At 35.8% G+C, this 15,161-nt stretch overlaps 2 protein-coding genes across 2 annotated transcripts; one reads left to right on the forward strand and one right to left on the reverse strand.

Moving 5' to 3' along the window:
• Positions 1-221: 221 nt before the first annotated feature.
• Positions 222-8,345, reverse strand: LOC132167456 (EAP30/Vps36 family protein). Its single transcript, XM_059578440.2, has 9 exons — positions 7,619-8,345; positions 6,582-6,785; positions 5,964-6,057; positions 5,775-5,832; positions 5,533-5,602; positions 2,947-3,082; positions 2,755-2,839; positions 739-793; positions 222-631 (listed from the first exon to the last, which is right to left on the reverse strand). The coding sequence occupies exons 1-8, from the start codon at positions 8,261-8,263 to the stop codon at positions 739-741; spliced, it is 1,347 nt and encodes a 448-aa protein (XP_059434423.2). The 5' UTR covers positions 8,264-8,345; the 3' UTR covers positions 222-631.
• A 971-nt stretch (positions 8,346-9,316) lies between these two features.
• Positions 9,317-13,924, forward strand: LOC132188183 (DNA repair REX1-B protein). The gene is made up of 4 exons (XM_059602592.2): positions 9,317-9,571; positions 9,664-9,757; positions 9,846-9,950; positions 13,557-13,924. Exons 1-4 carry the CDS (start codon positions 9,423-9,425, stop codon positions 13,824-13,826), a joined length of 618 nt encoding a protein of 205 aa, XP_059458575.2. The 5' UTR covers positions 9,317-9,422; the 3' UTR covers positions 13,827-13,924.
• The last annotated feature ends 1,237 nt before the right edge of the window (positions 13,925-15,161 follow it).

The raw sequence follows: 15,161 nt of genomic DNA on the forward strand, positions 1-15,161 counted from the left end.
AGATGCAGTTACTTAAAAGTAATAACCGCATAATGTGGATGAAAATGTGATTATTGCCAATAACCACATCCGCATGTACAGCCTTAAGTGACACTGCAAAAATTGTCCTACTTGTTTTTATGGCTAAATGGTCACTTAATCAACTAGAACAAGATCCTTTGCATTTCAAATGATTCAGAGATAAGCCATTTTATAGTCAGAATTTTATTTTGGTGTACATGTAGAAAGAAGAATGAACATCTTATTCAACATTAGAGTTCAGATTGTATAGTTTTTAGTACATCGAAACCGTTTGGTATAGCTGTTACTCAGGAAGTAAGGCTAGAAATCTCCAAAGTGCTTCTTTATATGATACCTTAACCGCGAGACCCCAACCTGAATATTTTAACACTTCTGTTGGCAATCGTCTCCAACAATGTAATTGTTGATACAAATGCCTCAACCTTTTACTATTACAAATAGGACGTTTGCCTCATCAGCTCTCAGCTTTCTTCCATTTTCTGTTGGCTCCCACAGTTGACCAGGTTTGCAGCAAGCAAACATTACACATGAAAGAAACAAACAGCACTAAAAGGTGCACTTGGCCATGAAATTTCTTTCCTTTTTTGGGAGTCAGGCATGTATGTTAAATCTGCCCAGTTCATGGTTCTAGAACCTTGATTCAGTGCAATCAGTCCAACCTAGAATTTTCATTATTGCATGAAAATAAGAATGGGATTATTGGTAAAAGCATCTCACCTAGGAAACAGAGGCCACCCTAACCCATGTGCTATAGATCCCATGATCTTTCACCCTGTACAAATACAACAGCCATCATTTTACCAAAAATAGAGAATAAGGAATATCAGAGTATTAACAACTTCATTGATATATGACAGTGAAAAATATCTTATCGTCATCTTCATTGAAGATATTGTTGAAACATAAACACATTATTTTTTAACAATGAACAGAAAATGGTATCTTGAGTTAAATTGTCGAGTGGAGGACCCCACTCAGCTTGACGAATAATGATGTCAGGGCAGGAATAATGATGTTAGGAACAAACGCTACAGTCCAGTCTAATATAGAACTCGAGGAATAATTTTAAACAAAACACATAAGATAAGTCCTCAAATAGGCGCCGGTTTCTTTCTTTCAAAATGCTCCACATTAATAGCGCAGGAATGACTTTCCAGGTGGCTTCGTTGTAGTGTCCCTGTCCTTGAGTATTCCAACAATGTCGCAGCTCTAGAATATTGCGAGGCATGACCAAGAGACTCCAAATAAATTTAGAATCAGCTGTCAAAGATTGGAGGTAAACTCACAATGTGGGAGTTCTAACAATCTCAATTGTTAGAACTCATAACCTCCAATTCTAGGCTCTTTTTCTTAAAAATAAATAATTATTGCTGGTGAGGTAATTTACATCCCACAAGATACTCACCGTCTATCCAAACTTTAAGCTGAGTAAATTTCCAACCAGTCAAGCACTTGAGGAAATTCTTTTTAATGCTAATCCTTGTATATTGAGTTTTTTAGTACACCCCCACTGCAACTGCATGGAAGTATGACAGCATTTTCCATTGCCTTATGCAACGGGAGAAAAGCACCATTAACTCATTCCAAGGGGAACAATTACAACCACCCACTGCAGGCCCCACAAACAATCACAAGAATCATTTATAAAGCGTAGTCTCACCTACTAACGAAACCAATATGGAATTTAGCACCCGTGATCTCCTTTATAATCGACCCACTCCATGTGAGCAATTCATCTTTCCAATATAGGACTATCCTTCTAAGGTCTCACACTGGGTCTTGTATGGAGATAAACTTTCTCCTTAGTTGTATTGGACATCATTGAAACACGGGTCACACCAAAGCCCAAGGTTGGCTTTCTTTAGTAGTAAATATTACATTACACATTGCAGAAGGTGCCAACTCCAAAAATTTGCATGGTTCTAGTACTATGTATTAAAAAAAAGTATAGAGGACTAATTACTCAATTTTTTTAAGTTTAATAAGTCGCTACCTATCCTAAAAGTTTAAACTAATAGAAATGAATGAATATTACGAATTTAAGCATTTAATTTATATTCTATCAACCCCTCTCAAGTATGAGTTCAAACTCTCTTAATAAGTGAGGCCCAACACGTGATAAATTAAATTGAAATGAGAGATGAATGACGGAAATAAGGTTCGAACTCATGACTTTTACTCTAATACTACGTTAAATTACCTTTTTTCTCAAAAGCTTAAGCTGATAAGAAGGGATAAACTTATCATTTAATTTATATTGTAATAAATTGTAATGAATCTAAGATGATTTTCACCTATGTTACGCACAAAACTTGGGTTTGTCTTCTCAAGAATGCACAGAAAATGATTTTTTTTTTTTTTTGACATGTCCACATAAGGGAAGGAGGATGGGGGATTCAAACTAGTGACCTCCGCTTCATGAAGCGTGGTCCACAACTGATTGAGCTACCCCTTGAGGACACAGAAAATGATACTTGATGGCACACTTCCACAACTATGATAGTTTATCTTTTTGGTGAACACATGCAATCTTATCTTAAAAGTAACAAAGGCAGGCGCATAATACACAGTAAAAGAGCATAACAACTGAATAAATTAGCACCAGAAGATGCAGGCATATTAAACAAAGAAACAAGCTGTTGTGAGTATAAAGAAAGAAGCACAGCCCAAAAATATCAAATAAATAAGGAGACAGATCAAATAAACAAAATCAAACATAGAATATTTACTCACAAGTAAACATCATCTTGATTAATTTCAGGAAAGAGGTTAATATAAAAGCGAAAGCCGTCAGGGCTTATATCTCTGCAGAGCAAACCTGCCACATAACCAATGGTCGATTAAAGCACAACTACAACAGTAATATTTTTTGATAAGTACAACTACAACAGTAATATTCCCATCAAAAGTTGTGCGGCAGTCTACCTTTGCTCTCAGCAGTTAAAAGATGTTCCTTTGCCATGGCTGGAGCAATTCCTAATGTGATTGCAGCATCACTTGCACTTATCCCAGTTCGGAGGGCATCGGGATTTGTTACAAGGGCCTTGATTCTTACAAAAACCTATATTTGACAGCACTAGTTGGTTATTGTCATGCAAAATCAAATAGTTCCTGACATAATGCAGAACAGAGTGAAAAATAATAAATGTGACAAAGTCAAGATTTGTTGCCAATCTGTTGTGAAATACAAAGCAGCGAAAAGAATAGATTTTGGTTTGCTTGCTCTTACACATACCTTGAGCCACATAATAGGAGGGGGTAAAGGAAAAATAAAGTTTCCTCCAACATATGCTTTTACTTCAGATATAAAAATTTCAAAGATAAAAAATGATGGGGCCGCACCACTTCAAAGTTGATGGAGCCTATTTCAACATAAATTTGTAAAAGTACTCAGAGACTGGAACCGTACAAATAAATGAACAAAAAAAGTGGTAGCCCAAATATTTTATTCATTTTTTTACTTCAATTTTCAATGGTGGATAGCACGGTATTTATGGGAAAAAAAAAATAAAGCATCGATTATTCTCCTATAAAACAAAAACAATAAATATATATATATATATATATATATATATATATATATATATATATTAATTCAAAGATTTCACTTGTTATCTCTTGTACAAAAACCAGAAACCTATTAGATATTCCAAATTGTTAAAAAATTCCAAAAAAATATAGATGAAAAGGGGTGAGCCCCCATTAAGATTAATGGGAGGCTGTCCTCCGTAGTTTAGCCCAAAATCTAAAATATAAGCAACTGCCTTTATATACAGATATGTTCAAGCCCCGCAATAGGGAAAAAGGTTTTGGAATAATGCAGATATACTATGGCATATTCAGAGACCACTTGATCAAAATTTTGATTTGACAGACCAATACACGGTAAGTATACAAAAGAACCCCCCCTAATAAGGAGAAAAAGATGAACAAAAGTTCAAAAAATCATAAAAGCTAGGAAAAAAAAAAAAAAGCAAGCTATGATGTGCTGCTATCCATGTGTATTGTAGAACATAATCTTTTTCAGCTCTACCACCAAAGTCTGTATATCTTCAAAGCTCTATATTCCGCTCTCTCCAAATACGCCACATTAAGCACAACGGTGCCAACCTCCAAACTTCCAAAATATTACCACACCCCACTTAACCTCCCCAACTCACCAACAACTCTCTCACCTTTCTAGGTATAACCTAATCAGCACCAATCAGATTGAAAAGTGAGCTCCATAAATCTCTTGCCACTTCACAATGAAAAAGGTGATCAATGGACTCCCCGCTCTTCTTGCACATACAACACCAATCCACCACCATAACATTTCTCTTTTCAAGTAATTCAAAGTCAATATTTCCCTAATGCTGCCATCCACATTAAAAATACCACACTCGAATGAGCCTTAACTCTCTAAATATTCTGCCAAGAAAAGAGAGAGCCAGTAGGTATGGTTAACACATGATAATATGACTTTAGTTCAAACTTGCGCCTTTGGAAGGGCTCCATAGGAGGGAGGGAAAGCATCTCATTATCATCTTTAACTATTAGCCCTTTTCCATCTCGCTTCCATGAAAACTGTTTCATCTTAAACCAACATTTCTGCTTTCAAAGATGACAAAAGAACTTATACAATACAGATTATCAGACTTTATTTTTCCTGTTTTCTTTTCTCTTTTTTGATGGAAAGTGTGGACTGCCAAATAATACAGAAACAGATCATCTCATGTAGCAAAACGTTGTGATTTTGTGTGAGCAATACCAATAGGCATAAATGATACACATAAGAAGACAACACATAGCAACACCTTATTTGCAACCTTCATTAAACCCATGAAGATGTGATTTTAATATTCCCCAAAAATTAAGATCCTAGGGGAAAATCTTTCTAAGATGTGCACTTAATAATTAAATTGAATGAATGATTGATTGATGGAAAAACCTCCAAACGGAGAAGGGAAGAACTGCATTCAGTTTTCTCTACTAGTCCTAGAAAGATCTAAGTAGCTAATGCTCAAAGTTCCACATCTAACATGTATTCTACCTACTGTAGATTTTACTCACCAAAATCTTTAAAAGTTCAGACTTTATATGTACGAATGTAACACTACATCATTACTTTATATTTCCTTAGTTTTCAAACAAGTTAACCAGTATATTCGAGCTAATTTATATGCAACTCATAGGACAATCAACTGTTGCACCATTTCACTATTTAATTTGAAGGTAATCAAGAATATATAAACTAATAACACCATTTCCAATCAAAAAGGAAAAGGGGAATTGTATCAATCATAGACAAAATATGATTTCATTATCATGAAACAACTTGTAAAGACAAAAGATCTTGGAGCTATTGGATAGCTCAGCTAGCATAGTCTCTTAATATTATACCAGAATCATGAGATCAAATCCTACCTTCACCAGGATGGGGTTTTTAGGGATATGAAAGGGCTAACCTTGAAGGGGCTTGTAGCCTCCCATAGGCAAAAAACAAGAAAGAGAGAGAGAGAGAGAGTTCACCTCCTCATCACTGTGGGACTTGTTCTGGATGACCATGACTCCACTATCAAACTTCCGAAGCATTACTGGACTGCAATAGAACAATAAGATAAATTACTCGAAACATTAAGGATGGGCTTGAAACAAATAAAACAGAACTCCATGGACTATAATGTTCGTATAAGCTACTCTTTTAGATTTTTCACTCTTATCTCTACTATGGGGCAGACTGCAACATAAATAAATTGAAGAATTAGACATACACATCAAACTTCTCCCAGAGAGAACATGCTTGCAATAAATCCTCCGGTGAGATCAATTCTGCGTAAAAGGGAGATACAAAAAACAGGTTTCACATTCTACAAAAGTTGACAAATAATGTATCAGAAACTTATTAATGTAGATCTTGCTCCTCTGCAAAACAAGAAATATAAGTGTTCAGGCAAACAAACCTGTCCCTCGAGCACGGTTGAAGAGACAATAGACATCAATAAGATTGATCATTCCTCCAGCTCTATCAAGTGGAATTCTGACAAAGTCTGCCAACTAAGTGTTAAAAAATCAGAGTTAACATTATCTTTCTTAGAAATGGAAATCAATCAGAAGGCAACCTATATCAACACAAGAAATTACCAACTCAATGATGAAACAACGCATGCAGGGATGAAGCTAGGAATTTACTGGTGTGTTGCAGGGGGGGTTGAATAAAAAAAATAAAAAACTAAGAGTGTGTGAAGTCAAAGTGAGTGGTATCTTTACAATTTTCCCTTTCGCTAAAACCCACTTAAAAAAAACATCATAAGAGTCTCCAGCATCAACCTTCTGTTGATCATACATACTTACCAGTCAAGTCACAGGCAAGTGTTCAAGTTAACTATTAGAAATGCAAATAGGAAATTTTAATTCTACCATGCATAGTCAATTCTACCTGTACATATCACACATTTAATACCATTCTCACATGCTCAGGAAAAAAAAATTATATGATTCTCATACAAATTCATGCTCTTCTGACAAAAAGAAACTATTGAGACTAGCGCCAATAACGCACACCAAGGAGAGAATTGAACCTGACGAGACAGCTGTTGATGATACAGTGCACCAGCAGACTCTTTTGTAACAGGGGATATAATACCAACACTCAATAACCAATCTTGCATCTCCTCTTTAGAACCCAGTTCGTCATCATTAGTTGAACCAGTTTGAGAATTTGAGCCAGACAAAAGTTTTTGCCTCATTTTCTCTGCTAGCATCACCATCTCTTTAGCCTTACTCTGTAAATCCAAGATGATTCTAATACTTATAGCAGCAAAAGCAAGAAATTACACAATAACATTCACTATTAAGTGCTCAATTATTCTAAAACTCAAAATTTGAACTATTTTGCTTTCCCTGCATGTTCTCAGCAATTAAAAGAAAGAAAAGCACACTTTAGTTATTTGCTCTCCAACCAATCTAAAAAAGAAGAAGAAATTCCACTAGAAATGAGCCAATGGTTAGAACTAAGGTCAGTTTATCACTTTCTATTTCCTACATTCTCACATCCAAAATCTTTCGCGAAGTACTTCAAATTTTCGAATGAACCAAGCAGACTCATATCACAAAAATCAGCAGGACATGCGCGAAAACCATAAATCATAAATATAAACCAACAAATACCCAGGGATACATCCCCATGATAGCAATTGAGGGAAAGAAAAACATGCTTCAGTTGTTTGGTTTCCAACCAGTTAAAAAAAAAAAAAAAAAAAAAAAAAAAAAATGACACTCTACTATAAACAAGCCAAATGGTTCAAATTAAGCTGAATTTATCATTTTGTTTTATCCCACATTCCAAAATGTTCGAACATTACTACGAATTATGGATAACAATCCTCTAGAGTTCTTAAGAGATTCTTTCTACCTTGCAAAGTTCGTTAAATCTTAACAATCATTTTCAAATTAAATGGTTCAGATTTTACCATCCCAGCATTTATCACCCATAATATCCAATGAATTTTAAAAAAACTATTTATACTTTAAAATCTGAGCCTTAACATTTAAATTGACAATCATCAGGACAAACACATAAACCATAAACATTAACAAAGAAAAACACACACATTACCATGAGAGCATTCAAATCCTGGAAGGCCTCCTGCAAGCTCTTGTCCGTACTCTCCCACATCTCCTGCTCCTTCCTCAGTATCCCTGACACCCCTACCATCCTCACCGCCCCTTCCTTCGTATAAAACCCCGAACCCGACCCAGTACCCGAACCGGACCCCAAATCCTCTCCCCGAACCGGCCCCGACACCTCGCTCTCCCACGCCCTCCCTCTCCAGCTCTCCCAGAACTTCCCCAGAAACGCGTCGCAGTCCCCCTTCCCCCTCACCACGATGGTCACCACGATTGATCTCGGACCCGGTTCAGGGTTCGAACCGGGTTCGTGGAACAGCGAGGCCTGGAAGCGGATCCGGGGGGAGTGGAAGATGGCCTTGAGGGACTTCTTGGCGGAGAAGATATGGGAGACGGAGGAGAGAGGGACGGCCACGGCGGAGGAGGTGGTGGAGGTGGAGGAGGTGTCGGGGGGGAGCCAGATGAGGCGGTGGGTGGTGAGGATGAGGAGGCCGGACTTAAGGGAGGGGAAGGATGGGAGGTCTTCGCATTCGAGGTCCACGGCGGAGACAAGCGAGCACTCGATCTCGTTCGGGAGGAACACCGGCCGGCCGCTGCTCGTCTGCTCCACCGTAGAAAGCCACTGCCCGCCCATTGAGGAAGAAGGCTTGCGGGCGTATGAGCCGACGAGTTAGACTTGGAACAGGGAGGGAGCAATGGGTGACATGCACGTCACGCAGAAGATTTGCTTAAATTAATAATAATAAAATAAAAATAACTTTTACTAACGGTTATATTTGAAATTAAAATTTATAAAATTTTTAGATTAATGTAAAAAGAGAGTGGGCTTCTAGTTTTTACCGGTAAAAAAATGTTGGGTACCCTTCGGGTGTTCTTATCGTGTTTTCCTAATCTTAGATAGATATTATTTTTTAAAAAAGTTAAAAAGAAAGTGGCTCTTATTTCTGTCATTAATTTTAGAAAATAATATTCACCTACGATAAAAAAACGCTAAAAGAGCACTTTAGGAGAGCACAAAGCATTTCTTTTTCTACTAAACAACATTCCATTGCTTAAAATTGTTCAAAACTAATAACAAAGAAAGATATAGAATTTTATTTGACTATTTTCTTTCAAAAAAAAAAAAAAATCCAAACTATCTTAAAAATAAGGGGATGAGGATTTGAACTAGAAACTTCTGTTTCATCAGGCGTGGTCCCCAATCAATTGAGCAGCTCAATTGAAAACTTGATGATGATAAATATGGGTGTATTTGGCGAAGCATTTTCATTTTCGCTTTTTTTTTTTTTTTTTTTGAAATGGTAATAAGAATTGGTTAATATATACAATTTATGGGTGAAAATGCGGTAACTGTTTTTAAAGGCGGTTATGGTTAGCGGTTTTAGGTTTTGAAAAAATCGTTAACCGTTAATTGCTAATCGCCTTTATATATGTAGTTAGCGGTTTTAAAAAAACTAAAACAACATCATTTTTATGATAATATGATAATACCCTACTGCATACGACATCATTTCTAAATTTTTAATATAATATAATGTCGTATGTAATAGGGTATTATATTATCATAAAAATGACCATTTTTGTGCTAAAAGTTGAAAAGTTTAATCGTGACCGTTTATTTGGAAAGGAATGACGTGTCAGATTAATGTAATCATAAACAGGAGATATAACGGGAGGCAAGCCGAATCCTTAACCAAAATGCAAACACACCCTCTAAATTTGGCTTCTTTCTTAAGCACATTATTTTGTTGGTGCATCAACTCAGAGCCAAACGCGTTACTGAGAAAAACGTAATGGAAGATTTTGATAAGAAGCTATCGATCAAAGAGCCAATGGAGGCCGAAGAGCCGGTCGCCGCCGATTCCCCCAAAGTCGTCGATTTGCTCCGGAGATTTCTCGCGGTTCAGCAGCGCAGAGCCGAGGCCTACGCCAAGCTCAAAAGGTTCGTCTTTTGATCGTTTTGGGAAGTAGGAGATTTTGATGCTTTTCTTTGTTTTTATTCCTTCTTCAATGTTAGGGTTTGATTTTTGGCAGTGGGTTTGGCGAGTACATGGTTTCAGGAGGGGAATTGCCTTATCAACAACTCTGCAGTGAGATCACAGTAGAGTTCAATGATTGCTCTAAACAAGTACTACTTTTATGCTCTTAAATAAAATTCTAATTTGTGTTTTTGAAATGTTTTAGGGTTTGATTTGTGTAAGTTAGTGCTGTTTTAGGTTCTTGAAATGGAGTCGCTGTTTCTGAGTCCTGATTATAGCCGAGTTGATTTAGCACAGTTGCTCAGAGCAGTTCAAGCTCAGGAAAAGCAGAAATTGCATCTGGTATGCGTTTATACTCATTAGCAATAGTCCTTCAGTAATTTTTGCCCGCCAAAAGAAGGGAAAAAACGTTCAAAATTTTGTGACCATATAAAAAAGTTAATCAATCAATGAAACACCTAGATTACATGGTTTGGCTTGAGTGATTGGGTTGTTTTCTACTTGTTTGTGATCTGAATATTTAATTTGTTACAACAAGCTGTATCGGAGCTTCTGCTGTCATAACATAAATTGATAACCGGATCTAAACACGCTTTCTCCATTTCTTTTGTTATTCAATTTACAGACTTTGACCAAAATGGTGGTTGTAAGTTCTGCATAAATTTACTTGCTGAGTTTGTTTTTAGTTGAACCACTTCTATGGATTACATTTGGGCTGTGCCATTGTGCATTTTCTATTACTCCCACTTACTTTTTGTTGAATGCGTAACGTATGCTTCTGCTTGGTGCTGGAAATGCAATCATCATTTAAAGGAAAGATAGGATTTTTTGTACTGTGGTTTAACCTGTAAAAATTTTATTCTTTGAGACACAATGAGGACTAGCTCTATCATAGAAATTACTGCAGTGATTTAAGGTTGGAATTCTGCAAAGATGAGTTGCAAGATTGAATGAGTAAATTTGTAGAGCTTTGGGGCGCAGATGGAATTATGGAATTTTTAGACAAGTTCCTCAAGAAAGAAATAGTTTGAATATACAAAGTGAAGACAGATTTTTCAAATGATCTCTAATGCAGAAATAGTTTCTTTACGAGTATAATGTCACTTACTGTCAGATACAAAGTGATGATTTTAGCACTATTTGTGGAAGGATATTAGTTCTATATTAGGAAAAATTAAATAATGTTTTAGCGAAGGTTCACTGTGATTTTGGAGGCAAATAAGATACCATATGGAAAGAGGTTGAAGATTCGTGAAAATAAGATGATACTTTAAGCTTCTTTTGCATGTATCCTTCCTTAAAAGGGCTATTTATGAAGAAGGCTCTCCTTGTTATTAGAATGCAATTTAGGAGATCAAATTTTGCAAAGAATGGCTCATTTCCTTTGGACTACTACATACTAAGATCTTCAATGTGCTGATGACCTTTTTGTTTACTCTGTCTGTTAATGTGGTGTTTTTAATGAAGAAATAGGAACAGAGGGTGGGGTAGAAAGTAGTCCCCTGTGTCGCCATAGGCTAGACCATCATCATGGAAACTTTTGACCACTACTTATAATTATACATTTTGTTTACCGTCTTCACAATTCGAAAATGGAATGACTATTTGACAATGAATTGATAAAAAAAAAAAAAAAAAAACCTTTGCAAACCCTTAAAAAATAAAAAATAAAAAGAAAGAAAAGGTCAATACACACAAGTCTGGAGAAGCTGCAGGATAAACAAGCTAAGTAGTATTGGCCAACTTTGACAGCAACCCAGCAGTGAATGGTTCATGATCGATCACTGTACACTGCCACAGACCATGCACCACCTGCATAGCGGTTACTCATAACTATCAATGTATGTCTGGGAGGACCATACTTGGACAGGAGTTAACTTGTATTGTCACTAGTAGATGTCCAGGACCCTCAATGAGCAATGTGAGTGAAGGTCTCTTCTACCCTTTGATAGTAAGCATGGTTTGATAGTGACAGATGAACACACTTAATGGGACGTGAGTAATTCTAGGATTGAACTTGTATAAATGCAGTTTGAAAAAATTAGCCCCTCAAAGATTTCTACTCAACCAAACTAAAGCTTAGGGTCTACTTGTCCGTCTGCTTGTCCTTTTTATTTCTTTTTAAAAGCACTTTGTAAAACCTTAAAACCTTAATGCATATTTTAAAATTCTCTGGATAAATGTTTTAATAATCTATTTTGCATGAGCAAAACACAACGACAGTTGAAGTTGCTAAATCTTCAGTCATGAAGCTGAAGATGCTGTTTTCCGATCCTTGTTTGATTGGTTGACAGCTTTTAATGATTTATCTACTTGGTTGTTTATGAATTTATTAGATCTTTGTAATTTTAGATTCTAATAGTTTGCAATTTAGAGGCAAAGATGTCAAAGTGTCTCTCTCCATGAATAATATGTGATGCAAGCTAAGGACGAAAGGTGTTGCCATTGTTTTACTGCATATCTCTGTGTTTTTCTTTTCTTCTTCTTTTCTTTTTATTTTTTTATTTTTTTTCAAGAGGGGATTGTTTAACAGCAATTCTCAATTTTGGAGTTTGAATTTTATTGCAGTGGGCCCATACGTAACCGCTAATAGAGGCAAGGCTTATATGGGTTTCAAGGAAGTGTTGCCAGTAGCTTAACTATTCAGCAGTTTTTAATTTGGCTCCTTGTTTAAGGAGTTATAGTAATATCCTTTTTAAAATTTCATGCCCTTTGTCAAATTTTGGAAATTTTCATGAAACAATCCCCCCCTTCCCCCCAATAGGGTAAAGACAAGTACAGAGCCACTAATGCATCCTACAAATCACTGATTAAGTGTTGATTTTGAACCTTTTCTAAAATTTTCTGATGAGGATTTGGCTAAAACTATTAGGAAAACAATAAAATAAGAAGTGATATTGGATGCTGCAATTGTTAATAAAAGATTTTTAGTTTTTTATTTTTGGAAATTTTAGGTGAATGATTTTTCACTTATTTATAGGGGTTTATTGTCACATGAGAATTCTTATATAATAGCATATTTAATGAGAATTCGTGCCCCTTTGCACTTTCAATGAGATTGAATTAGTTATGAAAAAAAAAATGTATATATATATATATAAGTAATAGCAAATAGATTAAAAATTTGGATGCTTCCGAGATCTATTCAGGATTGTTTTTAGTTGGAAAATATTATAGAACTTAGAAATTGGTCTCTAAGTTATAAAATGAAAGTCAATTTAATATTCATCACTAATATTATTGAGTGTTTATCTCATTTTCTGGTGGATTTCATAGCTTTCTCCCTGCGGATTCAAGGGTTTTCTAGGTGTAGTCCTTGACTTGGCCTTCCTTTACTATCATGTTATGTGGAAAAGAAAAGACATGCAGCACTACAATGAATGATCTACACAAACTTCGTTTGCCGAGATGGCTTATATATTAGTTTTTGCTCAGTCGTAGTCTCTTATCCTAGGCTGCTGAGCAAATACAGAACTTTTACAGAAAAAGTGTTTATCACATCATTTTAATACTATTTAAATTATGATAAGAAATAGGGTTCCTTTGATGGCTAATGATAAGACTATTTAAATTATGATAAGAAAAAAGAAAGTCAGGATGATCAAATGATTTTAAGTTATGATAAAAGGAATTATCAAACAAGCCAGAGTTATTCCAAGCCCATCTGCTGCTATCGCCCCCAACCCATACAAACTAATTTGTTACTTGCCTACGTAATGTGGGATGAAAAATTAACTTTTTGCTTGGATAATTCGAAGAATTTTAGGTTTTCTTACTCATGTGTGGTTCGAGGAACCAACCCTAAGCCTCCCAACAGTAAACATTTTATGCTTGTTTCTTTCTTCCGAGTGCAGACTTAATATATTAAAGTCACTGATCCCCTGTCTTCTTCCTTGCAACTCGGTGCTTGCTTTTGTGTTTGCTGAAAACTACAAATTCTTTTTCTAGACAGCTACAATCCAGGTGTTAAAGAAGGCTGGTCGTCCCTCGGAACGTCTACTGAGCCATGAGAACTGCAGATACAAGAAGCCAATGGAACATGAGTGTGCGCATGTCCATGAGATAACTGAAGCTGCCGGAACGGAAGAGGCAGAAGCAGAAGCCGAGTACGATAACGCTCTCAAGGAGGCCATTAGAGGTGTGCAGGATGCAGTGACTGCTATCAATGAACATTTGGAAGAAGTTAGATACGAAATTGCAGCCCTTGAAGCTGAGTGACTTCACAAATGTTCATTAATTTTTTGGGGCGTTTTAAGTTTTGACACTTAATTTATCAACATAAATCCTAATAGTTGAGATGCAGCAGTGCCACTTTGCTCAAGTGGACCGCTCTTGGAATATGTCTTATGGAGTGTGATTTTGAATGTCATAAAAGGCTTTGACTTCCTTTACTGGACATCAATTAGCTTTCAAATGAGATGGTCAAAAGCCTGATCCAACAATAACAAACTTCTGTTTTGGCAATTTGGCGACAAATTAAACCTATCAAAAACAAATTACAACAACTAGAAAATTCAAAATGAACCTAATATAATCCTATTAAACAACAAAACTAGGTTAAATGGAAATTCTTTGAATTTTTAAACTGTTTTGAGGAAAAACGAGCACACTATTAAACACATTGAGAATTGAAAACATAAATAATTATTTAGCAAAAAAAAAAAAACAATGTCCAGAAATCCAAATTAACATGCATCCGTGTAAAGTCCAAATAACAAAGAACTACAAAAAAACCAAGCATATCAAATTAACATCCATGGCAAGACTTGTAATGAGAACACCAAATGGAAGAGAAGTTTGAACAATGGAAGCTCTAATTTCCTAGCACATAAAAATTTCTACAATTCGTGTTATTTTCCGAAAAAAGAAAAAAAGAAAGGAATACAGGGTCTCGGGTTCAATTGATAAAATCCTTGATATGAGCTTGGTTATATTTTGAAGCCTTCTCACCAAAATAGGGGGGTGCAGTTGAGTTTCAATAACTGCTAATCGTCTAGGCAGAACAGTGTTAACCTGTTATTAATATACATATTTGGACACCATTTTAGCACACAAGCTTAAGCTAATGGAATTGAACGGTCCACTTAAGCGACTTCATATATATATGGAAGCGTCACCCTAATTAAATTGGAAGAATTGAGATAGGTGCTTTGTTGGAACAAGTAGTTCATATTCTCTCAAGCATAGAAAGTAATATTGAAATACTAGTGGATGGCCGAGTAGTCGAAGTACGGTACGAGATATTTTTGGAGTTTTTACATCCGTACAATTAGGAATTTCCTATAAGTATGTTATGTTGTAATCCTAAATCATTGATAGTGAAATATAACCCGAACTTTCCTGTCGACATAGGCTCAATGTCGAACCACGTAAATCTGTCTCGATTTTTTCTTGCTCTATCTTTTTGATTCCTTATTATTTATCAATCTTGTGCACGGTAACAATATGCTCTGGTTTTTTGTCTGGTTTCTCTTTTTCTTATTAGGTAGCTAATGAACAGTTCAATATGCTTTGATTCTTTGGACTTTATAAATAGAAAATGATAGAAACTTT

The sequence above is a fragment of the Corylus avellana genome, chromosome 2, assembly GCF_965113065.1.
Source record: "Corylus avellana chromosome 2, dhCorAvel1.hap1.2, whole genome shotgun sequence".
NCBI classification, from domain to species: domain Eukaryota; kingdom Viridiplantae; phylum Streptophyta; class Magnoliopsida; order Fagales; family Betulaceae; genus Corylus; species Corylus avellana.

Excerpts from the sequence above, each read along its gene's own strand:
- LOC132167456 (XM_059578440.2), bottom strand. The coding sequence starts at position 8,263 with ATGGGCGGGCAGTGGCTTTCTACGGTGGAGCAGACGAGCAGCGGCCGG. Across the intron at positions 5,603-5,774 it reads CTCTGGGAGAAGTTTGATGT|TCCAGTAATGCTTCGGAAGT; the intron begins GTATGTCTAATT and ends GTTCTATTGCAG. Across the intron at positions 2,840-2,946 it reads TTTAACTGCTGAGAGCAAAG|GTTTGCTCTGCAGAGATATA; the intron begins GTAGACTGCCGC and ends GTTATGTGGCAG.
- LOC132188183 (XM_059602592.2), top strand. The coding sequence starts at position 9,423 with ATGGAAGATTTTGATAAGAAGCTATCGATCAAAGAGCCAATGGAGGCC. Across the intron at positions 9,572-9,663 it reads GCCTACGCCAAGCTCAAAAG|TGGGTTTGGCGAGTACATGG; the intron begins GTTCGTCTTTTG and ends GATTTTTGGCAG. Across the intron at positions 9,951-13,556 it reads AAAAGCAGAAATTGCATCTG|ACAGCTACAATCCAGGTGTT; the intron begins GTATGCGTTTAT and ends TTCTTTTTCTAG.